At 55.9% G+C, this 12,159-nt stretch overlaps 1 protein-coding gene across 1 annotated transcript; it reads right to left on the minus strand.

The window, feature by feature from the left end:
- Nucleotides 1-3,238: 3,238 nt before the first annotated feature.
- USHBP1 (USH1 protein network component harmonin binding protein 1) lies at nt 3,239-11,291 on the minus strand. The gene is made up of 12 exons (XM_024767358.1): nt 10,776-11,291; nt 10,533-10,681; nt 9,864-10,302; nt 7,615-7,740; nt 7,303-7,439; nt 6,991-7,131; nt 6,547-6,714; nt 5,676-5,925; nt 4,904-5,125; nt 4,095-4,201; nt 3,760-3,882; nt 3,239-3,503 (listed from the first exon to the last, which is right to left on the minus strand). Exons 1-12 carry the CDS (start codon nt 10,836-10,838, stop codon nt 3,314-3,316), a joined length of 2,115 nt encoding a protein of 704 aa, XP_024623126.1. The 5' UTR covers nt 10,839-11,291; the 3' UTR covers nt 3,239-3,313.
- Nucleotides 11,292-12,159: the final 868 nt, after the last annotated feature.

A 12,159-nucleotide genomic window follows, 5' to 3' on the forward strand; every position in this document is an offset into this window, starting at 1 on the left:
CAGGCCGGCGGGAGGGGCGAGGGCGGAGCGCGGGGCCGCACGGCCAGACCCTCCTCCCTCTCCCTCCCTCTCCCACTCCACTCCCACCCCCGCCCTCGCCCGGCTCCAGCCTTAACCCCCGCCGGGCCGCGGCGGGAGCCTGGGCCAGTGCTGCCCTCTGCCCTTCCGCAGCCTCGCCAAGATGTCTCTCTAAGGCCCTCCCCTCCACCTCCGGCCTTGGACGTTGTGTAGCTCAGCCGCCCTCGAGGCGCCCCTCGGCACCACCCCCCTGCATTCCCGGCAGAAGCAATAATGGGGGGCCGGTTGCACCCGGGGGGCACGCCCCTGCGCAATACACACACACACACACACACCCTGGGGCATTTCTTTGCACAGTTGCATGATGGATTGTGTTTGCTTCCTCTTCCAGAAAGTCTCCGCGTCCGACCCCCACCCCACCCTTTCTCTGCTTGGGCTAACACCTGGTGCTCGGAATCTCCGGGGGGAAGGGATGTTGTGGTACGAGGCTGGAGGGGACAGGAATTCCCACCACCCCTGCGGGGCCTGCCCCTTTCCCCTTTAATTTCCTTTTCTTTCTGTGCTTCACAGAAAGGGCTTGGCCGGGGGCCGGCTGGACTACAGATGTCTCTTCCAGGCTCCCCAACACACACACACACACCCCAAGACCCAGACCTGGGGCAGCCAGCATATATTGCATATATTAAGCACTCTTTGTATGCCACCCCAGCCGCCCTGGGCAAAGAAACCTGGGCCACTGTTTCTGGGCCTGTTAACATTTAACCGGCTGGAAAAGCCCTTCCTGCAGTGACTTTTCACCTTGGAGTCCTGCAGGTCCGGGCACCCGGCCTTATCTCCTGCCCTGTCCTGGGCTGAGCTGGACACCAGGGCACGTGGCAGGGCCTCTGAGGCTGTAGGCAGGAGAGCAGTGCCCTCTGCCCCCACCAGCTCCTACACCCACTTCTCTCAGGAAGCGTCCTTGGGAAAAGCCATTACCCTCTCCAGATGACATCTGAGGGGGCACCCTCCGTGACTAGGGCAGGAGATGCTTGGAGATTATGCAGCATTTAAGACGATACCAAGGTTCTGGAGAAGCCAGGCAATAGATGCCCAGCCCTGGGCCTCTGGGCCTTCTGGGGAGGGTGTGGCTGGGTGTGAGGTGGGGGAGGTTTTAACAAGTACAGAAAGCAAGGACTAGAGTTAGACACGAGCAAGGACTTTCCATGGGTCTGACTAGAGTGGAGTTCTCTGCCCTGTAAGCCACTCTAGGGGAGGTGGGCCTGGATGGTTAGAGAGGACCCTTTGGTTCTGGGGGTGCCAGGGAACATGGGGGTGCTGGATGGGTTTTGAGGTGAGGACGGGAGTCCTAGGTACCTGATCTGGACTTTCTAGGATCCTTGATGGGGTGGGGGGAGACATGGAGGTGGGTGTCTCAGAGAAGAGATGAGAGATGGAGACTTGTAAGGGCGAGGAGCCTCAAGGAAAGGAGTCAGAGAGGGGCTGGAGAAGGGAGGAGGCAAGGAACTGGGGTTTGAAGGCCACAAGTCTGGAGGAAGGGGGCTCCTAAGTGGCGGTCTGTGGACCGGTTGGAGACAGCGAGGTCTGCAGCAGATCCCAGAACCTCGGATTGGTCCGACCCTTCGGCGGCCGCCCCGCCCCCTCCCAGTAGCTCCACCGCCCCGACACCCTGGGCTCTCCGGGGGAGGGTCGAAGTCCTGCCCCGCCCCCCTGACCCCTGCCCGCGGCCCCGCGGTGACATTTGACCTTGCAGCGGCCGCGGACCGGGGACAAAGAGGCCTGGGCCCATCTGCCGCGGGGGCACCCGTGGGAACCGCAAGACCCAGCTCCGGGCGGCCTGGGAACCTGCCCCCGCCCCCCAATGGCGACCTCAGCTCCTGCCTCCACCTCCAGCGCGAACTCCTTCCCCATCCTCCAACAGGTGACCTTGTCTCCTCTCGGGCCCCCCCCTCCACGGGCAACCTGGTGGGACTCGAGGCTAAGGTCACTTAGACTCTTAGGGAGGGAGAGGGACAAGAGGGGGGTAAAGTCGGCTCCTCTGTTCGGCCACTGGCGACCTTGCCTGCCTGAGTTTGCCTGCTTTCTGCAAAGCCCTCTTTGGTCCAGAGAGAGTACCAGGGGTTCGAAGGTCACCAGCCCCAGCGCTTGCCCGAGGAGTCTGTGGATCCGGAGGACCAGGTTGAGTCCTGGCGGCTTACTAGCGCCGACCTCAGGCCAGCCTTGCCCTCCCAGGGAGAGCCGGTAACGCCGCGCACGCACCCGCACAGGTGCTGCCTGGAACCCCGCGCCCCGCCCCCACCACCACCGGGCTGAGAATGAAAATCTTTCTAATCCCCGTCTTGAGTTTCAGCTACTGCCCAAGACGGGACAGCTGGCCACTAATCCGGAGCGGCAGGGTCGAGCCCAGCCCCCCTTTCCCAACCCTGCCAGACCCGGGTGGAAGGGCAAGGGGTGTGGCCTACGCAAATAACATGCTAATCAGTTGCCTGCTACTAACACCTCCCACAGCTCCCATCTCTGGCAGGTGAAAGACTCAACTTCTCAGCCTGGCCAAGGGCCATCCAGGCCCTGGAGGGCAGTGTGCCTCTTTCCCCACCATTAGCACCTCTCTGAGTTCCTCATCAACAGCTGTACCAACCCCCTGAGTGACTGCTTGCAGCTTTTCTTTCCTTTGCTTTGCTCACCACCCGGAGGCCCTTTACCTTAGCTCCACATTCTTTGAATGCAAATTCCAAAGCCACCTCGGATTCCTCCTCCCTCTACTTTCACTCAGGGAGCAATGCTCTTCCAGCTAACGTTCCACACCCTGAAGTGTTCAGACTTCAGCCTTCCTTCTGGGTTATGGGTATCTTCCTCTTGGGAACATCTGCCAGGCCAAACCCAGCATTTCCCTGGGAAGGAGGTGCGCAAGGGAAGGTGTGCCCTGCCCCAGTGGACTCCTCCCTGGGCTTCTGGAGACAGATAAGGGTTGGAATTTCAGCTCTGGCTATGTAACCTCACTGAACCCTGAATCCCCCCAGCCAGCCCTGGGGATCCTGTCCCCACAGCCCAAGCTGCTTCTGGCATGACCCTGCTGACATGTCTCTTCACATGCCACATGGTGTCAGGCCAAAGATAACCAAGTTTATCTCAAATGCCTGGCCACTATCAAGCCCCAGACACCCAGGTATCAGCCCCCATCACACCAAACACGCCTCAACATGCAAAGTCATGCCACATGACATAACATCACCTAGAACAGTTTATGACATGACCTGCCGTAACTATCTGGCACGTCCAGACACAACCAGAGCAGGGCTTATAGAAAGGTCCCCCCTGGCCGGGGAGGCAGGCAGGGCGGTCTGGGCCTCCCCAGGGCCCTTGCAGTGGCTTCCAGCACTGCCAGCTCCTCTGCCTGTCGGGCTTCCATTAGTGCCACCTGCTGCTCCAGCTTCCGCCGTTGCTCTTCCTGCTTCCGGTGGGCACCACGGAAGGCCATGACCAGGGCACTGGAGGGAGTAGGAGGATGAGCCAGGAAACAGCCCCCCATTCCACCCAAGACAGGGGCTATGTACTCCCAGCCCCAGACGGGAGCTCTTTGAGATTGGGTCTTCCTGGGGTCCCAGAATCACTCAGCAGGGGCTGACACACATCAGGCACCAGAGGAGGTATGGAATGGATTGAAGCTGCCATCCACCTTACAGGGGGGAAGCTGAGGCCCAGGGAGAGCCAGGGATGCTTCTGAGGTCACATAGGGGGACCTACCTGTGAGCTTTGCATAAATCACTGTTCAGCTCAGTACTCTGAGCACGTCTGGCTCGCCCCTTCTGAGCCACCTCTTCCAGCTCTTCCCGCAAGGACTGCAGCTGCTCCCGCAGGCCCAGAGCCCTGGTACAGGGATGGAGAGAGGGGGGCTCACAGCCATAGCCAATCTTGTCTTCCTTCCCTCCTCCCACCCACCTGCCCAAGATGTTTCCATGTGAACACAACTGTATGCAGGTGTATACCCAGCCCTGCACGGTATGCAACACCCCCACGGGCTCTCACATATTTCCCCTACCCAGGCCACATATCCCCCAGCACAGGACCCAGGCACACACCGGGTGAGTGATGCTGACAGTTCCTGGGCTAGCTCTTCTGGGTTCTGCACTTTGCTCACTTGGCCTCCATCAACAGCCCTGCTGCCACCAGGGACAGCCGGAGGGCCCTGTGGGACACAGCAGGGAGGGTAGTGACACAGGCCTAGGCTGAGTGTGTGCTCAGCCCAAGTTGGACATCGAAGTTGCCCAGATTGTGGTGGCTACAGCCCCTGCTCTCACAGAGCCCCCACTCTGGTGAGATACCCCAATAAGGGTACAGTACCCAATAAGGGTACAGTACCCAATAAAGGTACCTCAATAAGGTACAGGGGAATAAATAATATCTCATTTTCAGGCAGTCCACGAGGACTTCCTGGAGGAGGTGATGTTTGAGCTCAGACCTGTAGAAGGTTGAGGACTTAATTAGAAAGTGACTGGTGTTCCTGGCAGGGGCACAGCACTTACAAAGCCTTGGAGGTAGGAGAGATGATTCAAAGGAGGGTTCCAGAAGCTGCTAAGGCTTTAAGCAGAGGACAGACATGATTAGACAGTAACAGGCAAAAAGGAAAGCCTCAGGAAGGAAGCTGAAGGGGGAAAATGAATCGGCCTGGGGGTGGGAAGGAGGAGGCACAGGTGTGACTGGAAGACACTAAATCCCTTGGGGCTTATTGGGCTAAATACCCTCAAAGAAAGAAACGTGCAGCTTAAACATTCAACTCCTTTTTTTGTGTGTAGAAATGGAAACAGGCTCAAAGGGGGCAATGATTAACCAGGACCACATAGCCAGTAATATACTGCTATCCCTATCAGGTCCAGGCAGGGCCACTCACCTGGGACCACTCCTCTTCATCTCCACTGCTCCCGCCTCCACTGCTGTCTCCACCACTGCTGTTGGCCCCACCAGTCCAGAGCTTTGCGCGCTCCCAGCGCAGCTGCTCCAACAGGAGCACGTGGGCTGGGCCCTGGGCTCGGAGGGCAGCCTCCCGCAGCTCCAGAGCCCGCTTCTCCCGCCGCACCAGCTGTAGCCGAAGCATCAGGTCTGCTAGGGTCTCCTAAGAGACCAAGAAGAGGGTAGAGGGTTTGCACCTCTAGGGTCAATTGTTGGGGAAAATGAGGCTCTAGGAGGCGCCCACTGAGAGCAGGTCAGGCAAGAACCCCAGCCCTCGCCATGATCTTGCAAGATGGGAAATATCATCCATAAAAACTACAGCTGTAGAAATGGCAGTTCAGAGAGAGCAAGTAGATTAGACAAGGTCAAGTAGCAGTTCAGTGGAAGTGTCTGAGTCTCTCCAAATTCAGAACCTCAGCTTTCATGCCAGGTTATAACCCCCAGGTTATGTCCCCTGCCCCTATCTCTTTTCCATAGGAGGGGCATTTTGGAAAGCCAGATTGGAAGTCTTGTGAGAAACTGAATTCCAGAGGACGAATTCCTAATCATCCCTCAAAACCCCAGCTCCAACACTCCTCCCTCCAGGAAGCTTGTCCCCAGCCCAGCAAAACTCTCCCTTGCTAATTGGTCCCTGAATCACATCTCTCTCAGACTCAGCAAAGAGTTTGGTCCCACCAGGAAAGACTGACACAGTGGCCACAGCCCATGTGTACCCGTGTGGCCACCAGGTCCTCCTGGATCTGCATCTTCTCCAGCCGGGGCAGGGCTGGGCCAGGCTGGGTCCCCAGAATGGCCTGCACCATGGCTTCTGCACGGGGCACAGCGGACATGGGTGCCAAGGTGGGACCAGGCTCTGGGGGAATCTTCACCAGAGCACGGCATTCCTGAAGACGCTGGATGTAGCCCTGGAGCTGTATAGCCACCTCCTGTGGTGTGGGCCTATCCACACTGCTGCCCTCGGGGCTACAGGAAACAGAAGAGGGGCCTATGTCAACACTGCTGGACATGGTTGTGCTAACTTCGTGCCAACCCTGGTGGGCTTCATCAGCTTCCATCTTACTGACCATCATGGGTCCTTCCTATGCCATCTATGCTGGGCATGGTCAAACCGACATGGTAGGTACCATAATGTAAACCCCAATGGGCAACATCAGCCGTCAATGATGAATGATGGATGAACACCATCATGCCGATGGGCACAGTCACTCATGTTATCATGGTGGATGCCATCACACCAACCCAATGGGGACCATCACTCAACTTGCCAACCCTGTCAGGCAGCATCATGCCAACGCCAGTGGGTACCAACATCAAGCCAACCCCATTAAGCTCCATCATGCCCTTTCTAATCAGTGGGCACCATCATCCATCTTCATGCCAACTCTGGTGGGTCCTATACCAACCCCAATGGCTGTCATCACTGTGCCAACGTTGTTGTGTAGCAACCAGCCAACTCCAGCAGGCCTCATACCAACCATAGGAGCCATACCAACCCCCAACATGTGGCCAGTTCTGGGAGCCCCATTTTCTCCAATCAGAGCCCCACTCATTGGCCCACCCAGTCCCCAGGGTTCCCAGGGGTACCTTGGACGTGGATCCTGCAGTATCCTTCCATCCATGGCAGCCTCCTCTTGCACCAGAAGCCTCTGAGCTTCCTTCTCAGCCGCCTCCAAGTCATCCATGAAGGTTTCTGCTCCTGAGTCTGCCTTCCGAAGAGTGAGCAAGGCCCCATATGCCTCCTCACAGTGTTCACTGTGGGACACCAGTTCTGAGCGCTCCAGGACACCCATCTTGCTGTGTAGGTGACATCCTCACTTGCTCCTGGACCCCTCACTACTCCTCCCACCCCCACTCCTGGGAGTTTGTAAACTCCTTCAGCACTTGGACTAAAATTGCCTTAAGTTAACTTCTGTGGTGAGGGAAAGTACTTTCCTGTGAGGACTCTGTCTCTCTCTGGGGATTGGGGCTATCCTCTGAGGACACCCATTTCCCTCCCAGTCAGTGATATCATAGGCAGGGTGCACTGACCTATACTGCAAGGCTAGACGCAATGCAGTGGCCTCAGCCTCCCGCTGGCCCAGCTGCATGCTGAGGCCCTCACACCGGCCCTTGTACTCCTGGAGCACAGCTGACAGCAGACGGTTGAAGCATTTGAGCTTCTCAATGTTCCTGCCTCCAGAGGTGGGGAAGAGGCAAAGTGAGAGGCCTTGAAGGGCAGTTAGAACCCAGTTGATTTCCACCTTTCCCCACCCCACCCCAAATCCAGCTCCAGACTCCTGGCTTTATAACCCAGCTGGGAGGCACCAGTGCCCTTATGAGCTCAGCATTTGTGGCTCTTACCCCTGGAGATGCTCCATCTGGGCTTCCATGATGTGCATCTTGGGGGCAAGGAGCTGGATGGGGAGAGACCCAAGCATCTGGGTGCTGGAATCACTCTGGAGGCGCCGGAGCAGGGGGTGAGCCAGGGAGAAGGGATCCTGCCAGAAGGAGGTGACTTGATTCACCCAGATTGTCACTGAGAGCCCAGCATCACGGGTTTAGGTCTTTTCCAACCCCAGAAGTTATTGGATCACATGACCAGGATTTGGGTCTCATGGCCCTGAATCCTAAGGATCTTAAGATCATGCATGATTTTCAGCTTCCCACACTCACCTGAGTGCCCCAGGTCTCCCCATCAGCCCCAGAGCTGCTGGAACCACTACCCGAGCCGCCTGCCTGGTCACAGGAGGGAGGTGGGAAGGGCTTCAGCCTCAGCAGGGAATCCTGCAGCTCCTGGACCTGTGGGGGAATGGGGGATGTCAGGCCTGGGTGCTCAAAGCACCCACCATCCTTCCCTAAGACCTGTTCCTGGAGCAGTGGCAAGAGCCCCAGGTGGAAGGTAGGACCCCCAGACACTCATCCTGCCAAACCCCTCCCTGTATAACCTTGCACAAGTCACTCAGCCATTCAAGACTTCTCTTTCCTTAGACATACAGATGGCCGACAGGTACATAAAAAGACGCTCAACATCACTGATCCTTAGGGAACTGCAAATCAAAACCACAATGAGATACCACCTTACATCAGTTAGAATGGCAAGCATCAAAAAGACAAGAGATAACAAGTGCTGGCGAGGATGTGGAGAAAAGGGAACCCTCATGCACCATTGGTGAGAATGTAAATAGGTGCAGCCGCTATGGAAAAAAAGCATGGCATTTCCTCAAAAGAGTAAAAATAGAATGACCACATGATCCAGCAATTCCACTTCTGGGTATTTATCCAAAAGAAACCAAAACACTAACTCGAAAAGACATCTGTACCCTCATGTTTATTGCAGCATTATTTACAAGAGCCAAGACATGGAAGCAACCTAAGTGTCCGCTGATGGATGAGATGGATAAGAAGATGTGGTATATACATTTATACAACGAAACATTATTCATCTGTAAAAAAAGAAACCTTGCCATTTGTGACAACATAGAAGGACCTTGAAGGCACTATGCTAAGTGAAATAAATCAGCCAGATAAAGACAAATACTGTATGACCTCACTTATATGTGGAGTCTAAAGTAAAACAAGGGAATTCCCTGGCAGTCCAGTGGTTAGGACTCAGTGCTTTTACTGCGGTCACCCGGGGTTCAATCTGATCGGGGAACTGAGATCCCACAAGCCGTGCGGCCCGGCATAAATCAATCAGTTGATCCATCAATCAATCAAAAATTTAAAAAATTGAACTCACAGATACAGAGAACAGGTTGGTGGTTGCCAGAGGCAAGAGTGGGTAAAGGGCTTCCCTGGTGGCACAGTGGTTAAGAGTCCGGCCTGCCCTGATGCAGGGGACACGGGTTTGTGCACCAGTCCGGGAAGATCCCGCATGCCGCGGAGCGGCTGGGCCCGTGAGCCATGGCCGCTGAGCCTGCGCATCCGGAGCTTGTGCTCCGCAACATCTTCCCCAGCTGGTAAATGTGCTCCACTCTGTAGGGAAATGAGCCCCACTCCTCATGCTGGGCTCCCGCAGCCCCAAGTCTCACCTCCTGTGTCCCTCCTACCCTGACATCCCCTGGGCTCTGGACTTGGACACAGAACTGTCCCTTTAATGCCCCGTGTGGGTGGCTCATGGCATTTTGAGCTGATCAAGGCCCAAACAGCTCTGGTCTCCCTCCCACCAAACCTACCCCTCCTGCAGGCTCCCTATGGCTCACTTCCAGTCTCCTAGGCTCCCAACCCAGGGCTCGTCCTCAACCCCTCTCCAGCTTTCACACCCCACCTGCCAGCTCCACCTTCAGCATCACCCAGAATCTGTCCACTTCTCACCACCTCCACAGCTTCCATCCCTTACATGTCTGGACCAGTGCCTCCTCCTGGATCTCCAAGATTCCAGCCTCTCCCTCCACTAGCTGTTCCTCCCACGGTGGCGAGAAGGCGCCTGTGAATGCCTGCATCAGGTCTCCACCCTTGCTTGCTCGGAACCCTCTGTGGCTCCCACCTCACTCAGAGCAAAAGCTCAAATCCTCCCTGCAGCCCGCAAGGCACTCTGGGATCTGCTCCCACCACCTCCGTACCCTTGTCTCCTCCTGCTCAGCCCCACACTGGCCTCCTCACTGTTCGTTGAACACAGTAATCACACTCCAACCTCAGGGCCTTTGCATATGCTGTTCCCTTTGCCTAGAATGCTCTTCCCCAGCTCCTTGCATGGTTCCTCCCTTGCCTCCCTGTGGTCTTCATTCAAGTGTTGCCGCCTCCTCACTGGGCCACTCTGATCACCTTAACTAAGGTTGCAAGGGACCTTTGTCTCTTTGGGGTTCAGCAGCCAAGCCTCCACAAAAGCTTTACAAATGAACAAATGCTTGAATGTGTCCTACAACAGGCCTGCTGCCTCCCTCCCACCAGGGAGCCCTGGGAGGCAGGCCTGCCCCACTCACCTCCCTCTGCAGCATCTCCTTTTCAACCTGGAAGGCCTTCAGGGAGTTCTGTGTGCGGATCAGCTCGTCCTCACGGCTGCCCAGGGCCAAACGCAACCAGGCATTCCTTTCAGTCAATCGGGCTGCATCCCGCTGGCAGCTCCCAGCCTGCCCCTGCTCCAAGCAGGGCTTTGGTCCCCCCTCGCTTCTGTCCTTTGCCTCCAACGGCCCAGGACATCTTGGGGGCTGGTGGCGCCAGGCAGCAACAGCCGCTTCCAGAGAGCTCAGAGCTTGCTGGAGAGTCTGAAACACGTCAGGGGCTCTGGGTCCAGAGAGGACATTCTCCCTGTCCCGTGGGGCTGCCTCTGGGGCCTGGTGGGCTTCCTGGGCAGGCTCATAGGGCCCCTTGGGGGCTGCAGCAGGTCCCCTGCTAGAGTCCCCATCAACTTCTTTGTCAGTCCTGTGAAGAGGTGAGAGATGGAAAGATCTGGAAATGGGGTCATCTGGGGTAGCTAACACAAAGAGGCTTTGTAACAAGGCTGGGACTGCATCACACAGGGCCTCGAAAGTCAGACTGAGGGCAATGGGAGCCATGGCATGTTTGTGAGTAGGGGAGGGACATAAACAGATCTATGGGTGGGAAAGATGTGCCAGGCCTATAGTGGGGGACACAGACCAAGTGGGCCTTACCTGCTCTCCAGGCCCTGCCCTTTGGTCTCCGCCTCAGGGCCCAGCGGCTCTGGCTTGCAGCTATCCTGAGATGGCACAGGGCCCGGCTCGGAGCTCCCACTGGCTGCCTCAGCCTCTTCTGAACTCTCTGCTACAGGGTCCAGCTCACCCTGCAAATGATCCCCAGAGCTGAGCTCTAAGCCAGGCAGGTCTGGGTCCTGGGGTCTCGCAGAGTTGGGTGTGGCAGGGAGGGGGGACACTTACAGGCAGAGCGGCGTGCCTCCCTCGCCGGCTTCGGGGCCGTGTGGCCCTGGCACTCATTGTCATCCAGAAATCAGGGTCCCCTGAATCCTCCTCCTTCCTCACCCCCTAAAACCACCACCTGATCTCAGCTCAAAGCAAATGATAGCCTCAATTTCCTGTTCTGTGATATAGGCATTGATTTCACTTCTCTGAAAGGATCTTGAGTTATCAATGTTGATTTGAATGCCTCCCTTGACGGTCAGCTCACAACCTCTCAAATTTACCCTCACCTCTTCTTTCTTTTCTGCCTCCTTTATTTTTCACTACCTCTTTGCTCCCCTTCCTCCCCTATATGGGCTGGGGATGAGGACTTCAACAGTCCTCTCTCCTCCCCAGGGCTCTCCTGAACCAGAGATTCCAATCCTGGGGTTTGGTCCCCTCAGCCTGCTCTAATTCCCTGTTCTTCTGGGGGCACCTTGGTCAGAAAACCAAGTCCCTGGACACTCTTGGGGTCACTCTGGCCACTGCCTACTCAGGCTTGGCCTGGCCAAGGCCAGCCTGGGAGGAGCCAGGAAACAGGAAGCCCACTCCCCGGCCATGTGACTTGTTATTGTGTAGTTTCCTCTTCAAGGACAGCGGCTTCCTCCAGCCCCAGCAGGAGGACATATGTCCAGCTCCCACTATGTCAGTCCCTCCTCGCCTCTGCTTCCAAGCCCGTGGCTCCTCCATCTCTGACCCTTGGATTTTATTTCTTGGAAGCTAGAATGCTCCCCTGGGCTGAGGCTCTCCATCTGGCTCCCCTGTGAACTTCTTTCCTCTGCCTATACCTTCAGTGTCAGGGTCAGAGTTCTCATTCTACTTCAAGTCACAGACAGACCTGGGATTGGTACCCCTGAGCAAGTGATGATCCCCTCTGAGCCTCAATTTCTATATCTTCCGACAGTGTCATGGGAGTTTGTTTTTTTTTCAAAACAAACAACTTTTTATTGAAGTATAGTTGATTTACAATGTTGTAGTAGTTTAAGGTGTAAAGCAAAGTGATTTTATTCTTTTCATTCTTTTTTTATTCTTTTTTAGGTTCTTTCCATTATAGGTTATTGCAGGATATTGAATATAGTTCCCTGTGCCATACATAGGTCCTTGTTTTTTTTTAATCTATTTTATATATAGTAGTATGTACCTATTAATCCCAAACTCCTAATTTATCCCTCCCTCCTCCCTTCCCCTTTGGTAACCATAAGTTTTTTTCTTTTCTTTTTTGTCCCCCCTCCTTTGTTTTTTGGCTGTGCCACACAGCTTGTGGGATCTTAGTTCCCCGACCAGGGATTGAACCCAGGCCCTCACCTGGGCCTTCAGCGGTGAGGGTGCAGAGCCCTAACCACTGGACTGCCAGGGAATTCCCAGT

The sequence above is a fragment of the Neophocaena asiaeorientalis genome, unplaced genomic scaffold, assembly GCF_003031525.2.
Source record: "Neophocaena asiaeorientalis asiaeorientalis breed wild unplaced genomic scaffold, Neophocaena_asiaeorientalis_V1.1 scaffold87, whole genome shotgun sequence".
In the NCBI taxonomy this organism is placed as follows: Eukaryota; Metazoa; Chordata; class Mammalia; order Artiodactyla; family Phocoenidae; genus Neophocaena; species Neophocaena asiaeorientalis.

What these genes read in the sequence shown, in the direction of transcription:
- USHBP1 (XM_024767358.1), bottom strand. Translation starts at nt 10,838, where the DNA reads ATGACAATGAGTGCCAGGGCCACACGGCCCCGAAGCCGGCGAGGGAGG. An exon ending in GGAGGCACGCCGCTCTGCCT is followed by an intron (nt 10,682 to 10,775) that starts GTAAGTGTCCCC and finishes GATCATTTGCAG; the next exon opens with GGTGAGCTGGACCCTGTAGC. An exon ending in CAGATGGAGCATCTCCAGGG is followed by an intron (nt 7,132 to 7,302) that starts GTAAGAGCCACA and finishes CTCTGGAGGCAG; the next exon opens with GAACATTGAGAAGCTCAAAT.